Source organism: Copadichromis virginalis, linkage group LG7 (genome assembly GCF_057382275.1).
Source record: "Copadichromis virginalis isolate Kocher_CV1m ecotype Utaka linkage group LG7, C_Virginalis_male_GT1.1, whole genome shotgun sequence".
In the NCBI taxonomy this organism is placed as follows: domain Eukaryota; kingdom Metazoa; phylum Chordata; class Actinopteri; order Cichliformes; family Cichlidae; genus Copadichromis; species Copadichromis virginalis.
The window spans coordinates 62,478,293-62,502,821 of record NC_140624.1 but is presented as its reverse complement, the minus strand read 5'-3'; the positions used below and the strand labels follow the sequence as shown (position 1 = coordinate 62,502,821).

At 40.4% G+C, this 24,529-nt stretch overlaps 3 protein-coding genes across 4 annotated transcripts in view; 1 reads left to right on the top strand and 2 right to left on the bottom strand.

The window, feature by feature from the left end:
• The window catches only part of slc12a2 (solute carrier family 12 member 2), a 70,963-nt gene extending 61,901 nt beyond the window's left edge, over nt 1-9,062 (top strand). For both annotated transcript variants that reach the window (XM_085464644.1, XM_085464643.1), the window contains 5 exons: nt 1,131-1,242; nt 4,121-4,207; nt 4,786-4,921; nt 5,204-5,271; nt 6,386-9,062. In XM_085464644.1, the coding sequence (XP_085320770.1) occupies nt 1,131-1,242; nt 4,121-4,207; nt 4,786-4,921; nt 5,204-5,271; nt 6,386-6,521 (539 nt within the window). In that variant the 3' untranslated portion in view covers nt 6,522-9,062. The remainder of the gene's footprint in view (nt 1-1,130; nt 1,243-4,120; nt 4,208-4,785; nt 4,922-5,203; nt 5,272-6,385) is intronic.
• A 1,914-nt stretch (nt 9,063-10,976) lies between these two features.
• On the bottom strand, nt 10,977-14,905 carry minar2 (membrane integral NOTCH2 associated receptor 2). Its single transcript, XM_085465260.1, has 3 exons — nt 14,647-14,905; nt 13,949-14,194; nt 10,977-11,483 (listed from the first exon to the last, which is right to left on the bottom strand). Exons 1-3 carry the CDS (start codon nt 14,791-14,793, stop codon nt 11,289-11,291), a joined length of 588 nt encoding a protein of 195 aa, XP_085321386.1. The 5' UTR covers nt 14,794-14,905; the 3' UTR covers nt 10,977-11,288.
• Nucleotides 14,906-19,816: 4,911 nt separating this feature from the next.
• LOC146706480 (low-density lipoprotein receptor-related protein 1-like) lies at nt 19,817-24,154 on the bottom strand. The gene is made up of 8 exons (XM_085461045.1): nt 24,151-24,154; nt 23,872-24,031; nt 23,521-23,622; nt 23,346-23,416; nt 23,162-23,255; nt 22,995-23,033; nt 22,180-22,324; nt 19,817-21,082 (listed from the first exon to the last, which is right to left on the bottom strand). The coding sequence occupies exons 1-8, from the start codon at nt 24,152-24,154 to the stop codon at nt 20,945-20,947; spliced, it is 753 nt and encodes a 250-aa protein (XP_085317171.1). The 3' UTR covers nt 19,817-20,944.
• Nucleotides 24,155-24,529: the final 375 nt, after the last annotated feature.

The following is a 24,529-nucleotide window of genomic DNA, read 5'->3' as shown; positions in this document are numbered from 1 at the left end:
GTGTGTCAGGTTGGGTCTTGGACTCAACCACTCTTGGAACATCTTGGGCCCCCCATCTCCATCACCGCCCACCACACCGGTGCATTGGTGGTTCTCAGTGTCTGGGGCTGGGTACTTGGGTGTGGGGGGTTCTTGGATCTCAGGTCTCTGGGCCCGGGTTCGGTCTGCTTAGTCATAGCCGTCGGAGCCTGTGGGCTCGTTGTTGTGCGCTCGTCGTTCTGGTTCTTAAAGAAAATACGTTGCTTGGCAAACATTTCTATGCAAGTAAGAGTTTGCAGTGGCTCCACCTCTGTAAAGATGTGACCAGGGCCAGCGGGAGAACTCTGGCTTTTAACACCAGCTGATGAGTGTCACTTCAGATCTGGCTCATCATCATCATTATGACATTAAGTGTCATCGGCACTAAAAAGTGCAGATACAACTGTTGACAGCATATGCAGTAGATCCTAAAAGTACTCAGGCCTCTACAATTCTGGCACCTGTAAGTTTCACATTAAGTGTCAAAGCATTAAATTTAAATTGCTGACTTTTTCTGTAATGTTCAGCCTGAAATATGTAGTTTTAAGCCCAAAAGAACATCTGTGAAGATTCTAGTTCTGATTATCTTTGTGCTGTCACAGCATCATGGGGATGAGCAGAAACAAGTAAAGCCGTATTTGGTATGTTTTGCATTCCTATTGATACGCAAAGGCAGACTCTCACCCACAAAAACACATAGACAGTATGTTCTGACAGGATCTGTCATTTTCACACTTCCCAATGATTATAAATCAGGATTGAATTCATTTTGGTAGCATCATGTTGCATTTGCATTTTGAAGTGACAGATTCAACAACTGCTCATCTCAAACATGCTAGAAAAATTTGTTTGTCAAGTTGGGTTTTCTTTGTTTGTTTTTTGTTTCTGAGAAGAAGGGGGAAAAAAGGGCTACTACGTTGTTTTCTGTTTGAATTTAATTTGACTCTGTTTAATGCAAAAGGGATCATGAATCGGTTTCTGCAGCACTGAGTGCTGGTCTATAGAAAGTCCAAAGGTCTGAGGTTTGGACTTTAGAGTGTACAGATCTTAAATGTTTGTGTCACAAAAGTTGTATATTGAGCAGTTTGTTTGTTTTTATGTTTCCCATCTAGGTCTGACTCTGCTGATCCCCTACCTTCTTACCAATAAGAAGCGGTGGAAGGAATGTAAGATCCGTGTTTTCATTGGAGGCAAGATCAACAGGATTGATCACGACCGCAGAGCGTAAGTACTGTACAGGCTGACAGTTTTGTCAAGACTGGAGAGTACTGTACAAAGGAATGAGTGTCTACCCTATGAAGTCTTTTATTCAGCCTTTGAAATCAAAACGATACTACCAAAAGCCAGCACTCCAAAAAATGTAAACAAAACCAAACTATCTAAAATAATAATAATAATAACTTTCTAATATCTTTCTAATTGCCTTTTAAAAATTTAAAGACACTTGTTGTTATAAGCAGCACTAAGTAAATAAACTGAATTTAAAATTCAGTCATATTGTTAATTACACTTAAATGTAATTGTTATTAAACATAAAAGGATTCATAACATTGGATGAGAACAAGAGGAAGCTGTAAATAGCCCCGGTGCTCTTCTGCCTTTAGTCTTTTGACTAAAACATAATTTAGGCACCTGAAGTCTAGTTTTAGTCTAGGTTTAGAATGCAGACTGCTGATGGAAGTTAGTTGGTAGCTAAATCTGGCACAAAGCATCCTTTTCTTTTTAACTTATTAATGTATATTTAAGTGTGAAAGTTTGTTTTGATTTATACCAACGAGAGGTGTGTGTGTGTGTGTGTGTGTGTGTGTGTGTGTGTGTGTGTGTGTGTGTGTGTGTGTGTGTGTGTGTGTGTGTGTGTGTGTGTGTGTGTGTGTGTGTGTGAGGAAAAAAGTAGTAACATTTCCTGGGGGCACAGCAAATGTGTGCGTTTAACCTTATTGCTCAAGGGGATTAGTTATGATTTGATGACTTTCAAACTCATTCACCTGTCTATACAATTTAATTAGTTCTACGTGGATCTCTTCTTTCGGGCAGGGTCAGGGTTAGTGGACACCCAAGCTTTTGAATGTGGTAACTCGAGAACGAAGCAATGTAGGAGTTTGAAGTTGATACCATAGGTGTATCTACTGAAAATCCAGACTAGTTTGAATCTCAGTGACCTCGACCTTAGGGTCAAGTTTTCTGAAAACCTTGTAAATGCCATAATTGGAGAAGGAGGTCACCTAGGATCTTAAATAGATTTATAATAAGTTCATGAGTTTGGCCTTAAGGTCAGGGGTCAGAGGTTTTCTGAAAATTTAGCGAACGTGACAACTTGAACAAGGACAAATTCGCACCATAGGCGCATTTATCAGGAGGCTGAGGGCGACCACTGGCCACCACCAGTATTTTTATTTGTTGATACAAGTGTCATAGTTATTGTCAAAAGAAGATTTTCGTTGACAAAAACTACGACAACAATTATTGGTCAACGAAATTAACACTGTTGCAGACACGAGGAAGCTGTGCTTTACCATACATGCTGTGCAGTTAGCAGAAAACACAGTGTGGGTATGTCTTTCCTTTCAGCACCACTCTCACACATTTGTTTATAACATAAGGATGTATCCAAAAACTAGATGTCTTAAAATGCATTTTATATGCACAAAGTTCTAACCCTGACTGTTTCTGTAAAGGCTGACATCTCTCCAGGTTAATGTAAGCGCATACAACGTAAAATGTACACATAATGTATACTGCAGCATTCAACACTGCATGTTTTTGACCATAAATAGGGAAACAATCACACAAAGCTCATATTAGCTATTAAATATTATTTGTAGTGATAAAAATTAATAAAAATCATCTAAGAAGCTGACCTGCTACATATAAATGATAAATTTGCCTTTGTACTTGCTGTGTGGGTGTATGCATGCAAGTGTGTGGGTGCTCGAAAGGAGCCATACCCACATTTTCTTAAATGGATTGAATTTTGTAGGTGCTAATATTACATGTATCTTAGTAAATATACCTTATTTATTATGTGTGCTTACAAAAATTGCTCATCCTGCAGACAGACTCCACCTCCTCTGACTTGTCTTTGTTATCCTCTTAAAAAAAATAGATTCGCTCGACACATGAAGCAGTTCTACAACTGCTACAGGTTGTGGTTGGATTTTCAGTTGCAGCAGATCTCAAGTGCAGAACGAGGTATACCGATGCCAGCTCAAGACCAGTGCTAGAGTTAGTCCATCTGTTGTGGAATGAGAGACTGGAGAAGCAGCTGAATGAAACTGATGGCAGAGAGCTGGCCAGTAGGGAAAACACAGGAACAAAAAGGGCATAGCTGACAGATTAGCAGGCGCTGAACAGTCAGTCTGAATCCAGTAAAGTTTCAAATCAGTGAAGAAAATGTGATTGAGTTCATTCTCAAAAGTTATTCTCTGGGGATGATGTGAGTCTATCCCTTACCCCCATCCCTCCTGCCAAAGAAGTCAACACGATTTTATTGGCCGGAGAATGTGCCACTCATTGTCCTGCTTTTGTCGTATGAAATTAGCTGGGTGTAGAAGCTTTTATGTTTGCGTGACTGCAAAACTATCAACAGTTTGTTTCAACAGACATCTGACATTTCAACATGTTCCTGTCTAACTTCATCTCTTACCAACAGACAGAAAGTAAAACCTGCATAACTTTTTTTTCCCCTCCAAAGCTGGGAGTCCTGCCTGCTCCTCCTGCTGGAAAGCAGCTGAACTAAAGATTTGAGACAAAAATAAAACAAATTTGTTAAAGTAAATGAATAAATGCTTGGCACTGACACTGGAAACATGACAGTCACGTAGCCAACACAATAATAACGAGCTTGAACACGTAGTCCTGTAGCCCACGACACATAGATAGCAGATGATGCTCTCCGGCACCAAGTGTTTGAAACTAAAGCTAAAGGAAATTATTCTCATAGATAGAATTCCACATTATAAACCCTGTACCACCCGCTAGTGTTCAGAGTTATTCAAAGCAGCTTCCCGTGTATCCAACCAGAGCTTCTTAGACTGCACGTCTTGTTTAACAGCTTATTTATAGTATTGATCCTACCTCTCTGTTTTTGACATTCCTGTTACAGGATGGCTACTCTGCTGAGTAAGTTCAGGATAGACTTTTCGGACATTACTGTCCTTGGAGACATCAACACCAAGCCCAAGAAGGAGCAGTAAGTCCACTTTGTTAAGCTTCACACTTTGAACATCCTCCACAATTGTTAACGTGTATTATGTCACACATTCAGTATCTAAAGTGCCTTGAGGAAACTGTTGGCTCTATTTGGCACGGTATAAAGAAAAGAAAACTAACCGTTTTAATTATGTCAGCATTTGAAATTCAATGTTTAGCATGTTTGAGGACAGTAAGCTGAGCTGAAAAGCAAATTACTGGCGCCCTCATGTGGTCTGTGTGGAAAAGACGTGTGGCTTTGAGACCATGTTGATTTGGTTTGAACAAATGATGATTTTTAACAAGGGAACATTTTCTTAACATTAATAAATCTGAAGACTTTTCAAGAAAGTATCACAGTCCAGATCCAGACATCCGCCTGGGTCTCGAGACTTGGTAATTAGTAATTTCATTTTTATTCAAAACATCCATTTTTGTTCATTTCTTTGGTGAGATGATTTTGAAAATTCAGTTCATTTCAATTTTATTTATATAGTGCCTTATCACAACAGTTGCCTCAAAGCTTTGTGTAGTTACCTGTTTTACATGAGGATTAACCATGAAGCTGTTGTGACGCAGCATGGCAGCCTTCGAGGAGATGATTGAGCCTTATCGGCTGAAAGAAGATGATATGGAGCAGGAGGCAGCTGAGAGGCTGAAGAACAGCGAACCATGGAGGATCACTGACAACGAGCTGGAGCTATATCGTGCCAAGGTCACAAGATTTCCCCGCATATTCCATTTACATGAGTCTTTAATCTCATAAGATGAAATTCTTGAGTCAGTCAAAGTTCCATATGACTTCAGGGTTCAGAGGGATTCATTCTTTGATCCTCTGCAGCCTCATTCAGTTGTTCTGTAGGGAGAGTGGAAGCAGTTCAGTGTAGCTTATACTGTGAGCGACACTGCTGCCTCGAAGTCTGTGGTGCAGTGGCTTGCGAAAATGATCTTGTTACGTGATACCTGATTGCTTGATCCTGTGGTTGTCTCTCTTTAGACCCATCGGCAGATCAGACTCAACGAGCTGCTGAAGGAACACTCAAGCACAGCCAACCTCATTGTTATGTAAGCTTGGGTTGGGTGGGTGTGGGGGGTGGGTGCGTATGTGTTTTAGTTTCAATAATACAAAGTGGGGGAGAAAAAAACATGACAATTTAAAAAAGAAAAAAAGAAAAAACTTGAATGAAAATACTCGTTGTCAGCAGATTAGACATACAAACCTCTTTCTACTGATAGCAACACCAGCTGGTTATAAGCTAACATTATGCAAGCTAATGTTGGGCGCAAATGTCCTAGAAATCACGCTTTCCCTCTGATAAACAGTTTGATTGCGTTCTCATATTATTAAACGGTTTGTTCAGTAAGCCTCAGAGGCCAGCGATGTTACGTCGTCTTCAAAGTTTCACACCAAACGGCAGCTGTCGGAAGCTACCAGAAGCAAGAACAGCAGCTCGACTGACTGTTAAAGCCCGAACCATGAAAATTCACTTTTTTTTGAAAATGGAGCATTTAATTTGAACAAATTAAAATAAATTAATCTTCATTAATATGAGTTTTATTTGTGCAATTTCAGAAGTGAGGTGGGAAAATCCCACAAGGGCTGCTGGTGTGGAGATGCTTTGACCCTCATCTTTGGGTCGCTCAAATCTTTCCTGCTACTTTGTTCACTTGCTCATTAATTTACCCCATCTAATAACAGACGACAAGATAACTAGTGCTAAAAAATGCGGGCTGAAAGTGACTATTAACATTTGACCAAGTCAACAGGCAAAACTGTGATGAACCACATTGGAAAAGGAAAGTGGAAAGCTTGCTTTGGGCTGGCGGTGATAATGATCATAACAGATAAATTTGGCTTTTAGTCACTCTTTCCTGAAAAGGCCTTTTGTGGGTTTTGTAACTTTTATAAAGAAGAGTTGATACACATTCAGTTTAAGTTAACTTTTGTTAACTTAAAGACACTTTAAAACAGTCTACACAAGACGAGTGGCTTCAATAAGTGATGCTTCTACCTAATCCTTAAATGTGCAGTGAAGTGATGAGCTTTCATTAATTTGAATTGCCAATTCTTAAACCATTATGTGTAGAGATAACAGTACCTGATTTTTAGAACTTTTCTTATTGCTCCTTTTTGGTTATAGTTTCATTGCAGTCTCTTTCTTTGCCTTTCTCTGTGCAGAAGCCTCCCATTAGCCAGGAAGGGTGCTGTGTCCAGTGCTCTCTACATGGCCTGGCTGGAGGCATTGTCCAAGGATCTGCCTCCCATCCTTCTGGTGCGTGGCAACCACCAGAGTGTCCTCACCTTCTACTCTTAAAGGGGAAAAGCCGGTGATTTAAGTCACAGCTAAAGTCTAAAGGTCCACCACATACACTCCTGAGATAGCTGAATACAAGCCAGTGATGGAAACAGTGCTGAGTAATATGAATCCAATGAAAGTGCTATTTTTTTGTGTAAAAGTGCTACGTGTTTTGTGATGGAGGAATTTTATGTTGGGGTGGGTGCTGGTTGTAAAGTTGCCCACTCTTTTTCCTTTCTTTCTTTTTATTCCAAGATGTCTGGGTTATTCTCTCGTTGCTCTAGTTCCTTCTGATTTCCTCATTAAAGTGTCATTTTTGTTCAAGTTGATTTCTCTCAGGCTCTCTAAAGCAGGCATGCACAATATAGATGTGTTCATGACGTGGAATATATTGATGTCATACATTTTAAGTTTATCAGACCAGATGTTGTTTGCTCCAGCAATAATCACCCTGTTATGTTTTTTTTCCAAGTTGGGGAAAATGCTTTGCAACACCTTCTAAAGCCTTATGGATGTGCCTTCCAGTCGAATCGGATGAAACGGAATTAGAATCTCTATTCAGATTGACAATTTTAACAGAATTTCCTTCTTAGCTGTGCAGGTGGATTTAAAGTAGAATTTTATAAAGGGTGTCAATTTGAACACTCTTACAGTTTTGACCTTAATCACCAATATTTATTTGGGGCTTTGATTTTTATATTTTTCACTTTTTAGTCTTCCTTCGTATAAGTTGCTGAATACTCATCACAACAAGATCCTTGATCTTTTAGACACAGTTTGTAGGGGAGGGGTGCATGTGGGCATAGACTTAAAGTCTCTGTCAGAAAAAATGTGAGGCTGGGTTTTTCTTTAGCCTTTTCAGGTGGATAAAATCTCTCCCTAGTAGCTGCCGATTACCAGCTTTCTTTGGTTCTGTGGCCACATGTATTGTTGTTTCGCTGTAAAGAAACTCTTCTACCCTTCAAGATGCTAGTCCAAACCTTGCCTTAATGCTAGAACTATACTATACTGTCACGATTGTCATAAGTTCTCGCTCCCTCTTAAGCCATGTTGGCTGAAGGGTTTGTGTGTAAATGCAGATATTCATCCATTATTAAGTCTCAGCGCATATGCATCTTAATCTGCATTAGTCATTTAGCCTCACTTCATTTAGTGTGCACTTGTGGCACATCCCTGTCTTTTAGCTTAATTATTACTATTGATTTTAGGGGTGACGTGGCATCACAAAAAAAAAGCCATACATAGACATTTTCCAGTTGTAGTGTACTGTAGAGGTCACATGTATCCCCTGTTCTACTGTGACTGTAGAGAATATTGATTAACTAGCTTCAGTATGCAATAGTGCAGCTGTTACTTTGGGGAGTGGTCACAGGTGTCGTCACAGAGAAAAATAACCCTGAGCCTAAAATCAATTCATAAAACTCATTGCATTTGAGTTTTGTGGGGAAAATGGACAGTAAAGTGAAAGTAACCCGTTAGCTTTTGTTAAGATTGCAAATGTTGTTATTAAAACAGCTGAGCATAAACGGGTTGGTTGGAGTGGTTCTAGCATAGATGATTATTTTAAGTGCATTGCCCTAAAATTAGTCATGATATTTTGAAGCCTCTGCATTGTGTTGTTAAATACAGCAGAGATGCACAAGTCATTGTGGGTGGTCTCGTTATTTTGAATTAAACAGCATGGACTTTGGCTCATTATGATTATGGGTGAGAAACTACTATGAAGCAAATGAAACTTTACTATATGCAATTTAAAAGAAGAATGTGAGAGTGCTTAGGTTAGTTGAATGTACACTACACTAGTAGTACCTTTTGGTTTCCATTGTCATATGTATCATATGTTTCCTGCATATACTGCAGTTAGCACAATAGTGTTCTGTCTGTCGGCTTCATTGTGCTATTAGCGTTCATGCAGCACCATTGCCCACCACTCTGTTGTTCACATGGATTATCACTACGTTAATAATCCATGTGTGTAATGTTTGCAGGGACTGTTGATAGGATTCAGTACAAACATATTATATAGATCTATACTCTTACCCACCAGAGTGCTAAATGTAGCCGGAATAAGTTTTAGTTATGTTGAAAGTGTGGGCTTGGAAAGCACTGTTAGATCATTTCGAAGGCAGTCCTACATTGTGTAACAGCCTCAAATACCAAAATTCGTCCACACCACAGCTGGTGTTCATTCTAATCCAGCTGACACTGCTTTTCAAAATAAAAGACAAAATGTATCTAAAATTTGGTGTTCCTGCAGCTGAGTGCATCCCTGTGCACTGTAACTTAAACAGTGAAACTAAGTTATGCTTAACTCAAACTATGAAGTATGACTGAATATTTCTGTATTAGAGCAAATGTAAATGAATTTCTTGAAGACTAACTGCTAAGCAATACAATTAGTGAAACAAACTGCAGTTTTTGTTTTGTTTTGGTCTTTTTTTTGTTTGTTTTTTGCTGTGCATTTTGGGCAATATAAATCTGAGATTATCAATGTGGGCTGAGATGGGGATTTGGGGGCACTATTGTGTACTATAACAAAATAAAGGAGTGTATCTTTCAGATCTCTGTTCGTTGTTGTGTTGTGAGGCATTCACTCTTGTTCTCTTGTTGGTACAGAACAACATTATTACAAACAAGAACACGGGTTAAACCATTTGTATATTTAAAAAGATTATATTTGCTTATCTAGCTATCTATATCTGTATCTATCTGTAATTATACACACACAGTTATATACATGCATACATAATATAAAAAAACACAACACTCATGTATCAATTAGAGGGGTTCTTTTTCATGTCACATTAAACGAAACAAAAATACCTCCTATCAACGTTTTCCAGCCAGCTAATGGTGTTTGGGTGTTTCCCTCATTTGTCTCGATAGAGCCTAACATCTGTCTGACAAAATTACTGCATTGTCCTCAACAGATCGAATCATATGTACGTGTAAGTCGAGGCATTATTTGAGTTCTCCTAATCATTGTTTGTATTCTTTGCCATATTCCCTGTTCCTCCTAAAGCAGGCATGTTGTTCCATGAGGGTGGATTCTAATATTTCAAAAATGATAAAATGGTCCTAAAATCTATTGGTGGTTGACATCACTAAGTTTATAGTAAGTATAAACTAACATGTAAATAAACGTAATAGTATGTACACATGGAACATGTTGGAAGGGTATTTATTTTAGTTCAGACTTTTTTTTTTTTTTTGTCTTTTAATATTTGGCGTTTTGGTTGTAATTTGATTTGCATGTCAATGGTTTTTTTCTTTTGCAGTTTGTTTCCTTTTGATTTTAGCAAATTGTCTTTCTCCTTGAGTCTGTATCTGTAGCCTTTCAATGAAGAAAAAGATATGATGACAAGCGGCGCAAACCAGTTTTCTCCTGCTTTAACTCAAACGTGTAAGGCCCAGCTGGTTGAAGCAGGAATGTTTTGATACTGTTAACAGTCACAGATATGCTTTTTCTAACATTTTAACATGTATGATTACCAGTACTTTGTACATCTTTATTGCAATAAATAAACCAAATGAAACCATTAACATCTGTAGTCTGCATTTGTGGTTTGCAAGGCTTCTATTTAATTCAGTTTTATGTATTATTTACTGAATTTTGCATAATGGATAAAGCTCCTAGAGTGTTAAAGTGAATCAGCGATCTGATCTGAGGAAGAAATCTCCTTAGGGTGGGGTGGGGGGGGGGGACTATTTTAGGTTTATTTGCTGTTGGGGGTTAATGGAGGTCTAATACTGTGTTACAGCAGACAACAAATTATAGGAAAAACTCTGCACAACTAAATCAATGACAGCTAGTGTATTTGTTTTTTTTGGTAGAGAAATGTATAATAAACCCTCAGCACACTGTCCCGCTTATCGCTATTTTTATTCAGTTACAGTGTTTTGGTCCATGTAACTTGCATAATGTAATATAAAAAATCTAATGTATAAAATAATAACACTAAAAGTGAAAATACAAAACCATGAAGAGAGCAATAAATTAAAAAAATAGTTTTAAGATCCTTATTGTATTTATCGTAAAAGCTCTGTGGTATAAGATGGATGGGGCAACAGAGCTCAAACACCTATTGGTCAGGATTCGATAATTATCATTTCAACACAGGGCATAAAGCCAACTGTTTAACCCAAACAAATCTGTTCCCTGCACTTTCGGAAGAAAAATACAAAACGTTTGTCTTCTGCACCTTAAAGAAAGATAACACTTTGAGATGAAGAGTTGAAAAGCATTTATAGATTGAAATGTACAAGTACGCAATTACATCTGTGGCTGGGCATCTTTATAAGTGCACCCTCACTCTTTATTTATATCAGTCTACCGCACCACATAAAGACAAAGTGTTAAATTTCAAGGGCAAATATTAATTATTTTCCTACATCATATCTTTTCTTCCTGGGCTTTCACAGTTTTTAAATAACTGATCACCAGCCAGTATAAATATAATCCTGCTGCTGCCCTAAATTAACATGATTAGTACTTACCAAAATATTTTATGTTTTTGTAATCACTATATAGCAAGATAATGGACCCTACAGTATTAGAAATCGGCATTTGTGGGAAGGAGGAACTCACTTTAAACAGGAAGAGACCTCCAGCAGATCCAGGCAAACCTTCACAAAACTGTGTGTTTTAGTGCATTTCAACTAATTTAAAAATTATATTTCAGCAAATACTTGACAGTTAATTAGAGAATGTGCTTTGAATTCACGACCCCCACAGATTGTAGCCAAAACATGTCCATTATGGATATGAAGCCATTAGGGTGAAAGTCAGATGTTTTTGTGGAGAACCACAGCTACTGCAACAAAAAGAAGAAGTACACAAACAATCACAATGATTGAAGAGATAATTTTACAGAGTCTTCTTCTGCGCTCTGCTTCTTTCCTCTTCAGTAAAGAATCAAATCCCGGTGTGTAGAGATCCTCGAGCCAGAAATCCAGATCTTTAGGAGTCTTGTCCTCTTCCTACAAAGAAAACAAAGATGTGAAACAGTGTATGAAAAAGTGCACCAAGATTCTTGTTGTTAGACATACAGTAAATATGTGTTTGTAACATATCTGCTCCCTTTAGCAGACTCAGGAAGAACATTTCCTGTGCATTAAAAAAAAAAAAATGCACCATTCTTTTCTGCCAACAGATGCCCATTGACTACATGAGATTCCCGTTCTTTTGTTGCTTTCTTTCAAGCAGCCTGTGTACATACAAAGGCAAATGCTAATGCCTGGCTAATGAGGCTGACCTCTAAAGTTTAAGGCTTACCACCCAAAAAGACTGGCTGCTGCACTGTCAAAGAATAGTGGCACATAACGTGCTGCACAGGCCGAGGGACGGAGAGCTAACTGTTGCATTAACCTGCATTAACATTTGCCACAATCGCAAGAGTAGCGTACCACTGGTCACTTTTGAATCTTAGGATTTCTGGCAACATGGACTACAGAAATAGAAAGGCAAATCATTTCTATGTTGCATCTTTACACACAACAACACAAACAGCATCAAAGTAAGCTAAATAATGACTCCTAAATTGAAGATTTGTGGTTGTTGAACGCCATAATTTGATGGTTACACATCAACTAAAAGTGTGCTGATACATTTTGTTCAGAAATATACATGACCACTGCAAATCATAGTGTTCTCCCAGAAGCGTTCCTTCCCCTAAACATGTTTATTTACTGAAATTGAAACAAAAAAGTTTTAAGTCAACACTTGATGACGGCATTTTTTTATTTTCCTTAATATTTAAAGTGCAGCTGGTAAGCTATAAGTTTTGGGGGCACAAGTACTGTAGTAGTGACTTAGCAAATATTGACTCAGGGGTGAAGGCACACTAATGCTAGCAAGACAGGAATACTTTTAGTCCTTCAGTGGTCAGAAAAACTAGTGAAGAGAAATATATCACATTATGTTACAATATAAAAATAATCAAAGCCACCTAAAAGTGTAAGTATTAAACCATCACAGACATCATCTGGAAAGAAGCTCCAAGGGTTAAATGGTATAAATAAAAACTGGTATTTACACCAAAACGTGGGGATTTTATTGAATGAAGGACTTTTTGATGAGATCCAAAGAGAGTTTTTGGAAATCAACAACTGCAAATATGCAAAAATGCATACTTGTGGGAAAATGAATAAAACTGTTTAGATGGCAATCATCATATTAGAAGACCTTAGTCAGTGATTTTTGCTCAGCAATTGAGCCCTAAGCATTCACTTGCTCATATCTTCTTTATTTCTTTTGGTTCTTTAGTGTGCCTATACAATATATAAAATAAGTATTGAACATATCACCAATTTTGTAAGTAAATATATTTCTAAAGGTGTTATTGACAATACATTCTCACTAAATGTCAAAGAAATCACATGCAAAGAAATCAAACCATAGATTTCCATAAATAAAGTGGAATAGTAATGAAAGCACTTAACACAACTTGCTCCATTCGTCCAAGCACTTTTTTGCAATTCTGTTTCTATCTAACATCCTATAGATGCATTAGAGAGCATCTTTCCCAAGAATATTTGTTATGCAGACTGAAGCAGCCAGGGATCAAACCGCCAACCTTCCAATTAGCAGATGACCTGCTCTACCTCCTGAGCTACAGCCACTCCAGTAGTGAGAAGCATCAAGAAACATCTCATGATGGGTAAAACCAACAAGCCTGTTTCGACCACTGGAATCTTACTGTTGCAAAACATACTGATGGCATTAGTTAGAGAAGTATTTCTAAGCTAATGAAGGTTCCAGTGAGCACTGCTGGGGCCATAATCCAGAATCATGTCAACATAAACCAACAACCAAGCGCTTCTCATTAGATTTTAACTCAGACTCTAATTAACAGAAGAGTTGTCCAAGAGCCAACGCCCACTGGTGGAGAGCTACAGAAAGACCTGGAATCAGCAGGTACAATTGTTTTAAAGAAAACAATAAGTAATAATTTACTTAACTGCCATGGCCTGTATGCACACTCACTACGCAAGACTCCACTGCTGAAGAATGCATGAGACTAGTTTCTCCATACAGAAAACATCTTGAAGATGCCATCACCAAAAGAGGCTCTTACACGAAGTATTAAATTAATTTCAGGTATCTTGTTCGATGCTTTTTCCCTGTGTTACTTCTCATTATTACACATAACTTTATGGACAACTGTTTAATTTCTTTGCATTTCTGGATTGGATGGGTTCTTGCCATGACAATTTATGTCAAAATCCTTTTTAGAAATATATTTGCTTATAAAATTGGTGACATATTTAATACTTATTTTACCCGCTGTATATGCATATGCATATATATATATACATGCACAGTTCTTTGTTTACATATATGCATGTCCTCCTAGCAAACAACTGCACTAACAACTGTTTTGTGTATCCAAACAAACATTAACCTTGTTAATCTTCCACAACCTTTTTACTTTTCCACAAATTACCTGTAAATATTCTGCAAGATTGCTATGGTTTGCTTGAGTGTCATAGTCCTTGACAGTCCAGGAAGGGTGTGATGTCTCATTCTGCTCAATCACTGATTTTACATCCATGTACAGAGGGTTCTGTCTGATGTTGGTCTTCAGAGTGGATGGAGTGATGTGCTTCTCCAGGTATCTGTCCACAAACACCACAGGACTCCAGTCTGGGTGTGGCACAGAACTGCTTTTGGTTGTTACCCTTGGCTCCCTCTGTGGAGACAGAGAAGAATTCTCAATCCATCCAGCTTTAACATTTTCTATGGAGCTGTAGGCTACACTGGTTAGATAGCCTAAACCAGGGAGTCATGTAATTAAAGGCTTTCTTTTTCAGAGGAGCCATCCACAGTGAGGAAGTAAAATTATTAACAAGATTAAAAAAAAAAAAAAAAAAAAAAGCAGTCCCAGGTGTGTTAAACATACCACCAAAACTCATGCATGCTCAACATGGAGCTGTTTGTTGTCTTTCGAATTCAAAGTCAAAGTCAGCTTTATTGTCAAAAGCTCCACTGCAAATTTAAAGAGCTAAAAACAAAAGATATTTGTACTATAATGTTATAACTTAATGTTTGTTCATGTTTTTGGTGTCTTGTAAGCCAAGTATGACACAACAATGCTGTGCTCTCCTGCTCTGCTATTTCAAACTACTGTCACAAAGATCATACCTGAGAGTAAATCCTGTTCTGCCATTGTTTCTGACTGGACATTACTGCCCCAACCTGGAACATGCTGTGTGTGGCTGGCAGCATCCCAACGTCTAGCTGGAGGAATTTCTCAGGGTGGTTATTGTTGGGCAAAGCAGAAATATCCATCCTGATTCTGCTGCTCCATCCACGCTGAGCACTTCACTTGCCAACTACCTGGCTAATTCCACATACTCCCTACGTCTCACAGGCTCTGCAATAATAATTTATGAAGAGTGTGATATCTGAGGCTGTATCACTTGTGTAATGTGTGTAACCCAACCTGGCCAAAGGGTGGGGTGAAGGTGTGGGTTAGAGAGAGAGAGAGAGAGAGAGAGAGAGAGAGACCTAGTATCTGTGTCTGTGTAAAATGTCATCTGAGTAAGCAAGTAAATAAGTATGTGTTTATTTCATTTAGAAAGTTTAAGTTTATTTAATAACTTGAAATACTTCTCACATGTAAGGTCTTCAATAATCAGGCCCCCATCTTATCTTAAAGACGTGATAGTACTGTAAAATGTGGGAGCTTGTAGAATAAAAAGTGAGAATGTGGAGAAAATTGTTGGTATTTTGAAATTTTCATCTGTAAAATATTTTCACACTCTTGAAATAAAAATTTCTGTCACCACAGTAAATCTAAAATTAAAGTATCAATTGAGTCATCTAATTGTTGAAGTTTCGCAATAATATTGTAGGGTCTTTACCTTAAAATATTAGGGGCCTTGTGCTGACTGTTGTTGTGATTAGGCACTATATAAATAAAATTGAATAAAATTGAATATTGAGTTCAATTCCACCATTGGATCGGGGTCTTTCTGTGTGGAGTTTGCATGTTCTCCCCATGTTTGCGTGGGTTCTCCAGTTTTCTCCCACAGTCCAAAGACGTGCAGTTAGTGGGGATAGGTTAATCAGAAACTCTAAATTGCCCATAGGTGTGAATGTGGGAGTGCATTTGAGTGTGAATGGTTGTCTGTGCATATGTGTTAGCCCTGCAACAGACTGGCGACCTGTCCAGGGTGTACCCTGCCTCTCGTCCTAAGACAGCTGGGAAAGGCTCCAGCACCCCCCGCGACCCTGAAAAAGGATAAGCAGAAGCAAATGGATGATTAATCCATGTAGTAACTAGTTGTATTTTGTATAACTAAAGTAATAATAAAAAAATAGAGTACTATTTTTGCCATATTTTTTGAGTACTATTGAGTACTATTTTTGTGTTTATAAATTAAAATGAAAGTACCTCAAGATTCAAACAAGTCTCAGCTATCTTCAGAAAAATGACACAAGTTTGTAAGATGGGTTAAAGAAAGAAAAATACACTGACCTGTTGAAGCCACAGGGTAGCTTAACTTAAATATGCCAAAGGTTATTCATTTAAAATAAAATATTAATTTTGTTATCACAAAACAATAGTGAATGTTTCACAGAGCTTCACAAACAAGTGTAAACACCATAAATATGGTGTCTATCATATGAAACTAATAATACTGGAAAATGTCTGAGCTGAAATGCAAGAAGTAGTGCATGGTCTCCTATTCCGGCACAATGAAAACTCCTTGGAGCAAGGAGGTGGTTCTTTGTCATTAGCATAGCTTAGGAGGTAGTATGGGTCATCTACTAATCGCAAAGGTGATGGCTCATTCCTGGCTGCTTCAGTTTGCATGCCAAATAGATAGGATACTAACCCTAATTTTTTCTCTGATTCATCTATTGGAATATGAATGCGTCTGAATTTCAAATAGAAAGTACTTAAGGATGAAAATAATGCTTGTGTGTATGGGTGAAGGAGCCATGTTGTATTGAGTGCACCAGGAGAACAGAAAAGCTTATCCGGGGCTGGGTCGTGGGGGCAGCAGCCTAAGCAGAGAAGCCCAGACCTCCTTCTCCCTGGCCACCTCCTCCAGCTTGTCCTGGGGAACACCAAGGCGTTCCCAGGCCAGCTGAGAGATATTGCGGGTCCTAGGTCTGCCCCATGCCCGGAACACCTCGCCCAGGAGGCGTCCTTGTCAGATGCCCGAACCACCTAAACTGGCTCCTTTTGATGTGGAAGAGCAGCAGCTCTACTTTGAGCCCCTCCCAAATTCATCACCCTATCTCTAAGGGAGAAGCCAGCCACCCTTTGGAGGAAGCTCATTTCCGTCACTTGCAATCTCGTTCTTTCTGTCACTACCCACAGCTCATGACCATAGGTGAGGTTAGGAACGTAGATCGACTGGTAAATTGAGTGCTTCGTTTTTACACTCTTTACCATGATGGACCGGTACAGCGTACGCATCACTGCAGCCACAGCACCAATCCATCTGTCGATCTCCTGATCCCTTCTCCCATCACTCGTGAACAAGACCCTCAATACTTAAACTCCTCCACTGGGGGCAGGAACTTTCCCCTGACACAGAGTGGGTACTCCACCATTTTCCGGCTGAGGACCATGGCCTCAGATTCGCTGGAGGCTGTCGCCTGATTAAGCCAACAGAACTCATCTGCGAAAAGCAGAGATGAGATTCTGAAAACACCCAAGTATAAGTCTTCCGCCAATTGGCTACACCTAGAAATTCTGTCCATAAAAATTATGAACAGAATCGGTGTGTGGCAAGGATGATGCATGACGGGTCCAGAGGTTTGATTTGAGAGCCAACTTTATTCACACAGTGTGACTGCAGCTCTCAGCTGCAGGCTGCACAGACTCCTTGCCACTACACAGACCAACAACCCTGAATCCGAGGCTGCCCACGCCCCCAGCGGCGGCGGCAACGCTCGTCCGGAGGCCGACCACCACAGACATGGTCGGGAGCCCCGGCTCACGGGTGGCTGGGCCGGCATATGTCGCTCCGGAGTGACTCGCTCCTCGCCCTCGGCCCCAGGTTGCGCAGACTCCCCTGGGACTGGCACCTCCGCCATCTCCGGCTGGGGCAGCCTCGTCCACTGCTTCCGGCGCTCCCGGCAGGACCAGCCCTTTGCTCCAGCAGACGCAGACTAACGCGCGCTTCATCCCCCACCTCCGGCTGCCAAGGTACCTCCCGCATTCCTCAGTACATTCCAGTGGGGGTGGCGGCAGCGGGGCCGCCCAGTCCTGAAGCAGGGCCGCCATCTCCAACATTCTTCTTAGGTGTCGCTCGGTCTCATCCCACAGTTCTTCCTGCCTGCGGCGCACCTCCGCCGCCTGCTCCTGCTGGGTGGCTGCCATTTCGGCCACTATCTGGGCCAGCTCCTCCCTTCCCTGGTTCAGGTGTGGACCCGCCATGCCACTTCCTGGGTTTTGGCACCACTGTGCCAAGGATGATGCATGATGGGTTCGGAGGTTTACACACACCAACAACCCTGAATCCCCGTGTCTTTAACTCGGCAGGCGTGATTGCGGATGCCATGTAGGTGCGTCTGCATGGCACCACAGACCACGCCCCACCACACGGTGACAAGTCCAGAAACAAGTCCAGACAAAGCTCTTGCAACAGTGATATAAGGATTGAATGGCCCATAGCAATGGACCAGACACCAAATACTCCTGAAGTACCTCGCACCCCCCACTCTGACATGGTCGAATGCCTTCTCTAAGTCCACAAAACACATGTAGACTGGTTGGGCAAGCTCCCATGCACCCTCAACTACCCTCGAGAGGGTAAGGAGCTGGTCGATTGTTCCACAATCAGGGTGAAAACTGCATTGTTCCTACTAACAACTAACAGACGGACTCTCCTTTCCAGCACCCTGGCATAGACTTTCCAAGGGAGGCTGAGTCCTTCCTGTGATAGTTGGAACACACCCTCCAGTCCCCCTTCTTAAAGATGGGAACCACCACCCCGGTCTGCCAATTCAGAGGTACTGTAACTGATCTCCATGCAACATTGTAGAGGTGTGTCAACCAAGACAGCACACCATCCACCAGAACCTTCAGGAACTCAGGGTGAAACTCATCCACCCCAGTGGCCCTGCCACCAAGGAGTTGTTTAATTGCCTCTTCTTTAATATTGTTTATTTTGATTGTATCTGGGAGCAAAGACCATCACTGTACTGGTTCTTCTTGTCAAGCTAGACAAACCAAATTAATCCAAAGTTTGATGTTCCGCTTAAGAAGTGCCTTTTTGTGTTATTTCTCGTCAGTCAGCCATAATTTGTTTATTTTACATCTTTCATTTGGTAAAGATTGTATTTTTTACCGCCTTGTAATATAACATTAGCCTTATAATCCTGACAACAATATGCAAGTTGAAGGCACAAAAAAAGCTTAAAGGTATGTTAGTTCCTTTTTACCTCTAGTACATCAGAACAGCTGACACGAGAGTCCCCAGAGTTTTGTGCCTTGACCAAGTGGTGGTTAAAAACAGAATATTACGTGCCTTGATAACACTTCCTGTCACACCGTGCGTGACAGTTAGGAGGTGACAGACGCATGAAGGAGACTCCAGGTGGACTACTGTTTCAAAGGCACACTTGCTGTTTGGTTAGCCTGCTCTAAATGTATTAACAGATGAAGGATGAAGTGCATTTAAAGCTTCTTTTTCTTATCCGTTTTAATACAGATTATTCCTCCTAACAGCTTTAGAGACTTGCATGACATTGGCACAAAGGGAGCAATACATCACAAACGTGGGTTTTTGCCAGTTAAAGAAATTCTCCAAATGAAATATGATTGTTCCAACTTACATGGCGATTTAACAGAGCAGGATGTTAAAAGCAAATAAGCAAGAAAAAAAAAACAGAATTTAAAGAAAAAATGTGATGAATACTGTTAACATTTGAGGACTAAAGCCAGAGTTTCCTCTTGGTTAAGTGTGTCTGTGTGTGTGTGAGCACCATGCAGTGATATGGTAGGTATGGCTGACAAGCTGAGGTGATTAAAAGCAATACGGTGAGCAGTGAGACATAGAGCCACACTTCCCAGACTAAAAATCCGGATGGTTAGCAGCAAAGCAAAGGAATGGAGAAAGGAATGCTTATCAGGAAGCCGATCAGTCTCCTTCCTGAGAATGCACTTAACAATGAGCATTAACCTAAATTACATGTCCATGTAATTACATACAGTGAAGGAAAGAAAAAAAAATCCAACCTCCCACAGAAGTACGTACCATCAGACGGTCTCCCTGGCCTTTCCTGAAAGTATGTTTACAATCAAAAGACGAGGAACAAAAGTTGAAAGCAACCATTCTCGGCTAATTACTGGTCGCAGGTTCTTTTTTTTTTTTAGAGGATGACCGGAAATTCACAGAAGCTTGTCTCTACTCCAGAAGAGTTTCAGAACAAAGCCCCAGCTCCTGTCCAGGGTGTCCTGCAGTAGGCTAATCCAAGGCCACGGATATCATCCCAGGCTTTTTCATCCTGGAATGTGGACTTAATTACAATCATCTTCATCCAGCGCACACTAACACACTGCCATGATTCATTCATCGGTGACACAAAGTATGTCAATTATACAATGACTTAAAAAAACAAAAGAAAAACATTAAAAAGTACAGACTGCTATTTGTTACTGATGTTTGTATTCCTGGGTATATTTTCAAGACACTTTGTTAATAGGTTCATATATATGGAAATATATATATTTATAATATATATATATATGTAACTTTAGTCTGTGCAAGGAGGTAAAAGACAATCACTTGAATGTAGCTCTTTGCAACAACAGATCAGATGCCGAGTCTCTTGTGCATACACGTGCAGTTAAACATCACCTCGCCTTTCCCTCTAAGACCTCCAGTAGCAAACATACATATACACAAAATGTGAACCAGCATCCAGGAAGCATTCGTGGTGAGCACTGACGCATCTCCTCTCTTTCATGAACAACGGAGACTTGGCAACATTTTCTAGGATGGAACAAAAATGTTTTTTTTCTCTTTTCCCCTACACAATTTATACAAAAATAAAAAAATTAAAATTGTTCCACTGCCATTTGTATCTTTTACATTTGCACAGAGGTAGTGGCTGAATGCGTGAGAAAGGTGTGTGTGTGTGTGTGTGTGTGTGTGTGTGTGTGTGTGTGTGTGTGTGTGTGTGAGAGAGAGAGAAGTTGTGAGGAAGTGAGCAAAATGAAAAAGAACTGGATAAAATGTCTATAAAATGGTTTCTTTTCCGTCACCAGAGGATTTGTTTTCCTTTTTGTCAAAGAACAAAATATAATACTGCAATCACTTAAAAAAAGTAGTTCTTCATTTTATACAGTGTTCTCGTTTTTATGTTTTTTTGTTGCTTTTCTTTTCAGTTGGTAAAGGCATAAATTGAGAGAGCTCGCTGGCTCTAGGTTGGGCGAGGCAGGGCAATGTTGGCAGAGTTCAGTCCATGCCGAGGTCTATGCCAGGGGGTCGCTCATGTCCTCGTCAACCTGGGAGAGGAGCTCCTTCTTTTCATCAGTGCTCGCCAGAGAATTGCGGCTGTTGTGGGCACCCATGTACAGGGTGGCATACACTGGGTTCGTGAAGTTGGTGGGCTGCGGAGTGAAGAAAATTTCTCAGTGACTCAGGCAAAAGAAATGAAAAGATTTGGTATATTGTGAAAGAAGCAGTATTTTTCTTATTCAAATAGGCTCAGCTCGCATAAATAACAAGATGTTTCCCAGCTCAGTGCTGAAACCCTGGCAGACATTTGTGGTTTGTTATGTTTTCTGTGTTTGGTTATTTGTTTCTGAAAGTCTGGGCACTAATCATCTGCCCCCAACAAACCAGTAGGTGTATTTCCAGTGAAGAACTTGCAACTTCTTTTTAAGCACTCAGGACTTTATGGACAATTCCTCATTTGATGTTTTATGATTGTGGTGAAAAGTGTTTGAATATAGTGACCATGAGGGCTCCAGCATAAAAGCTTTATTCAGCTGCTCCCCTTATTCACAGTGGATTTCCGTTCCTGACACCCCCAAGGGATTTTTGTCTCCAGCTGGGATTAAACTAGAGATTTTTTCACTTCTTAGGTGAATGTAAAAGAAATGGTATTTATATAGTGCCTTGTGCTTTTATCTGCTGAATGCATTCACACACACAGAGGTAACTCAGGGTTCAGTATCTTGCCCAAGCATTGATCTGTATACAAACCACTCGAGCCACAACGTGTAAACCATGAGACTATGGAGCCACTCATCAGAACTAAAGTATATGATTCACATAATTCTAACAATATTCATTCCAAAATTCATTACAGATGCCAGAAGTAAATACCATAACGACACCCACTGGTTTCCTAAGTCTTGCTTTAAAGCTTTTGCATTTGGACTGTGGTGATCTCGATGGCAAAAAACTGGATATAAATGTAGAAAAGTGATTACAGATCAGTCAAGACAGAAAACTGTTTTTCACTAGACGTCCAAAGGACAGGAATATATTGAGAAACCCAGCTACTTTCATCCAGTGTTCTTTAGATCACAAAGAAGGGTCTATTTACTGTCTATAATGACTCCACAACCAAAACCAATTCATTAAAAAAAAAAAAAAACCTCACAAAAGGACTCATAAATGTGGAAATATCTGCATGGTTAGCCACTACCAGGCATTTTCAGATATTTTGTAATGAAACGGCTTTTTTAAGCTTTGTTACCTTGTCTGGGTCTAAAGCAAAGTCGAAGTCTAGAAGTTCCCCAGCATCATCATCAGGATCTCCTTCATAGATCTTATAGGCAGGGTTTCCAATCTCAACATTCATGGCCCCGTTGGTCATTCGGTGGTGCTGGAAGCCCTTGGCACTGCAGAGAAACAGATCAACAATTATCTTAGAAGCAGATTCAGACCCTTGTTTAAAAGAATTGATGTGCTAACCTCAGAAGAAAGCTAGAGTGACTAAAAGGTGTCTTATCATAAACCCATATCATAAATTCACTCAGCACTGGCTATGTACAATTGACAAGAACAAGACAACATATATCAAAGGTTTTCAAATGAGCTTTTGTGTCAAAAGGCCATTTGATCAAACCTATCGAATATACTGCAGCATGTCCATTGCGGAGAATGCTGGATTAGATTGCAAATATTCGGCTGTTTGCAAGCATATAAACATTTTTCAGAGATGCACAGTTATACATTTTACTCTGCAAGCACATTGCCTGAGCCTAATATTTACAAATGTAAACAGGGAAAGGCATGGAGGACAATGGGAGGACGTCAAAAGTTCAACTACTCGTGCATCACCAGAGCTATTCCAGAGTGAGTAGGCCCCCTGTGTTGTTGGGTGGGAAACCCCATGGAAGCCAAACAGAAGATGGCAAGCGAGGACAATGGAAAGATTTCAGCACTGAACGACAGAATGGACAAAAGGATAGACAAAAGCATAGCAAAGGCAGTCTGACTGTATTTTAGGGAAAGGAGAGGAGAGGAATTGGGGGTCAACAGGTGAATTATGTAACCCTATCAAGTTACCGCGAGCACTGAGAACGAGATTTGCCCGGGCATAGAGACCTGGGAGACAGGGAAATAGATGGTTATCAAAAGGTAAGAGAGAAAGAAAGACCAGAACGGTGAGGACCAGATGACAAATGGAGTTTGAATTTTTTAAAGATGAAAAAGCGTCCCGAACTAGTACTCACCCACGCATTCTCTGCTTGTACCACAAGATGGCACCAACCACCAGCAATGCCAGCAACAGCAGCAGCAGCACTGGGACGATGATTGACGCAGTACCTATGAGTGAACAAATAATGATAAGCAAATAGGACCAAAGTGCATGTTCTATGAACAAACTTTGATTTGGTCAGGGAGTGGCTGACTTACTACCACTAGAAGTATGAGACTCTATAGGAGCTGTGATATCACATCTGTATCCCCTCCATCCAACAGCACACCTGGTTATAGAGGTACACAGTGGATATGTGGGTAAGTGTGCTAAGCGGACATTAAAACAATAAAATATTATATATATGCCTGTTAATGTCTACTGGGATCTTACGTGCACTGTGGCAGCAGTGTGCGATTGTCTACTGAACACTGTCCATGTGCGCAGTAGTTTGAACAGGTATAGCAGCTGGGTTGGATCTGACCATTTGGACAGCTTCAAACATACAGGAAAAAAATATTAAAGAAGATCCTAATGCAGCAGAATAACAATAATAATAATGATTCCCACGATTTCAGAATGATATATTCCATGCTGTGCACTGTTAGGAAGCACAAAATCCACAGATTGCTGGGTGACCTTGGGTGAAGAATATTCTGGCAGTTCAAAATAAAAGCCAGCAAATATTTACAAATCCAAGTCTAATCGATGTAGCACAGTAACCACGTCCCACACGATACTCACCTGCAGGAAACCTCCCCTGAGGCTGACGTCAAACATTTGCCCGTTCCGCAGAACTGACATTTGTCCAGCTCACACTGGTGCCCAACGTACTTGGTGGGGCACAGACAAAGTTTGGTGCCGTTGGAGGTCTGTAAGCAGGTTCCACCATTCTCGCAGAAGCCTTAACACTTACATCACCATGGCAACGGACAGTTAACCCATAACAACGCATGTAAACGCATGGCAACGGACAGTTAACCCATAACAACGCATGTAAATGCATGGCAAAGGACAGATAACCCATGGCAACGGACAGTTAACCCATAACAACGCATGTTAACCCATGGCAACGGACAGTTAACCCATGGCAACGGTCAGGTAACCCATGGCAACGGACCGGTTACCATGGCAACGGACCGGTTACCATGGCAACGGACCGGTTACCATGGCAACGGACCGGTAACCCATGGCAACGGACAGTTAACCCATAACAACGCATGTAAACGCATGGCAACGGACAGTTAACCCATAACAACGCATGTAAACGCATGGCAACGGACAGATAACCCATGGCAACGGACAGTTAACCCATAACAACGCATGTAAACGCATGGCAACGGACAGTTAACCCTTAACAACGCATGTTAACGCATGGCAACGGACAGATAACCCATGGCAA

What these genes read in the sequence shown, in the direction of transcription:
- minar2 (XM_085465260.1), bottom strand. Translation starts at nt 14,793, where the DNA reads ATGGATATTTCTGCTTTGCCCAACAATAACCACCCTGAGAAATTCCTC. An exon ending in AGAACAGGATTTACTCTCAG is followed by an intron (nt 14,195 to 14,646) that starts GTATGATCTTTG and finishes CTGTCTCCACAG; the next exon opens with AGGGAGCCAAGGGTAACAAC. An exon ending in ATCTTGCAGAATATTTACAG is followed by an intron (nt 11,484 to 13,948) that starts GTAATTTGTGGA and finishes TTTTCTTTGTAG; the next exon opens with GAAGAGGACAAGACTCCTAA.
- LOC146706480 (XM_085461045.1), bottom strand. An exon ending in TACAAGCAGAGAATGCGTGG is followed by an intron (nt 23,034 to 23,161) that starts GTGAGTACTAGT and finishes CCTGTCTCCCAG; the next exon opens with GTCTCTATGCCCGGGCAAAT. An exon ending in TCTCGTTCTCAGTGCTCGCG is followed by an intron (nt 22,325 to 22,994) that starts GTAACTTGATAG and finishes GTTTCTCTGCAG; the next exon opens with TGCCAAGGGCTTCCAGCACC.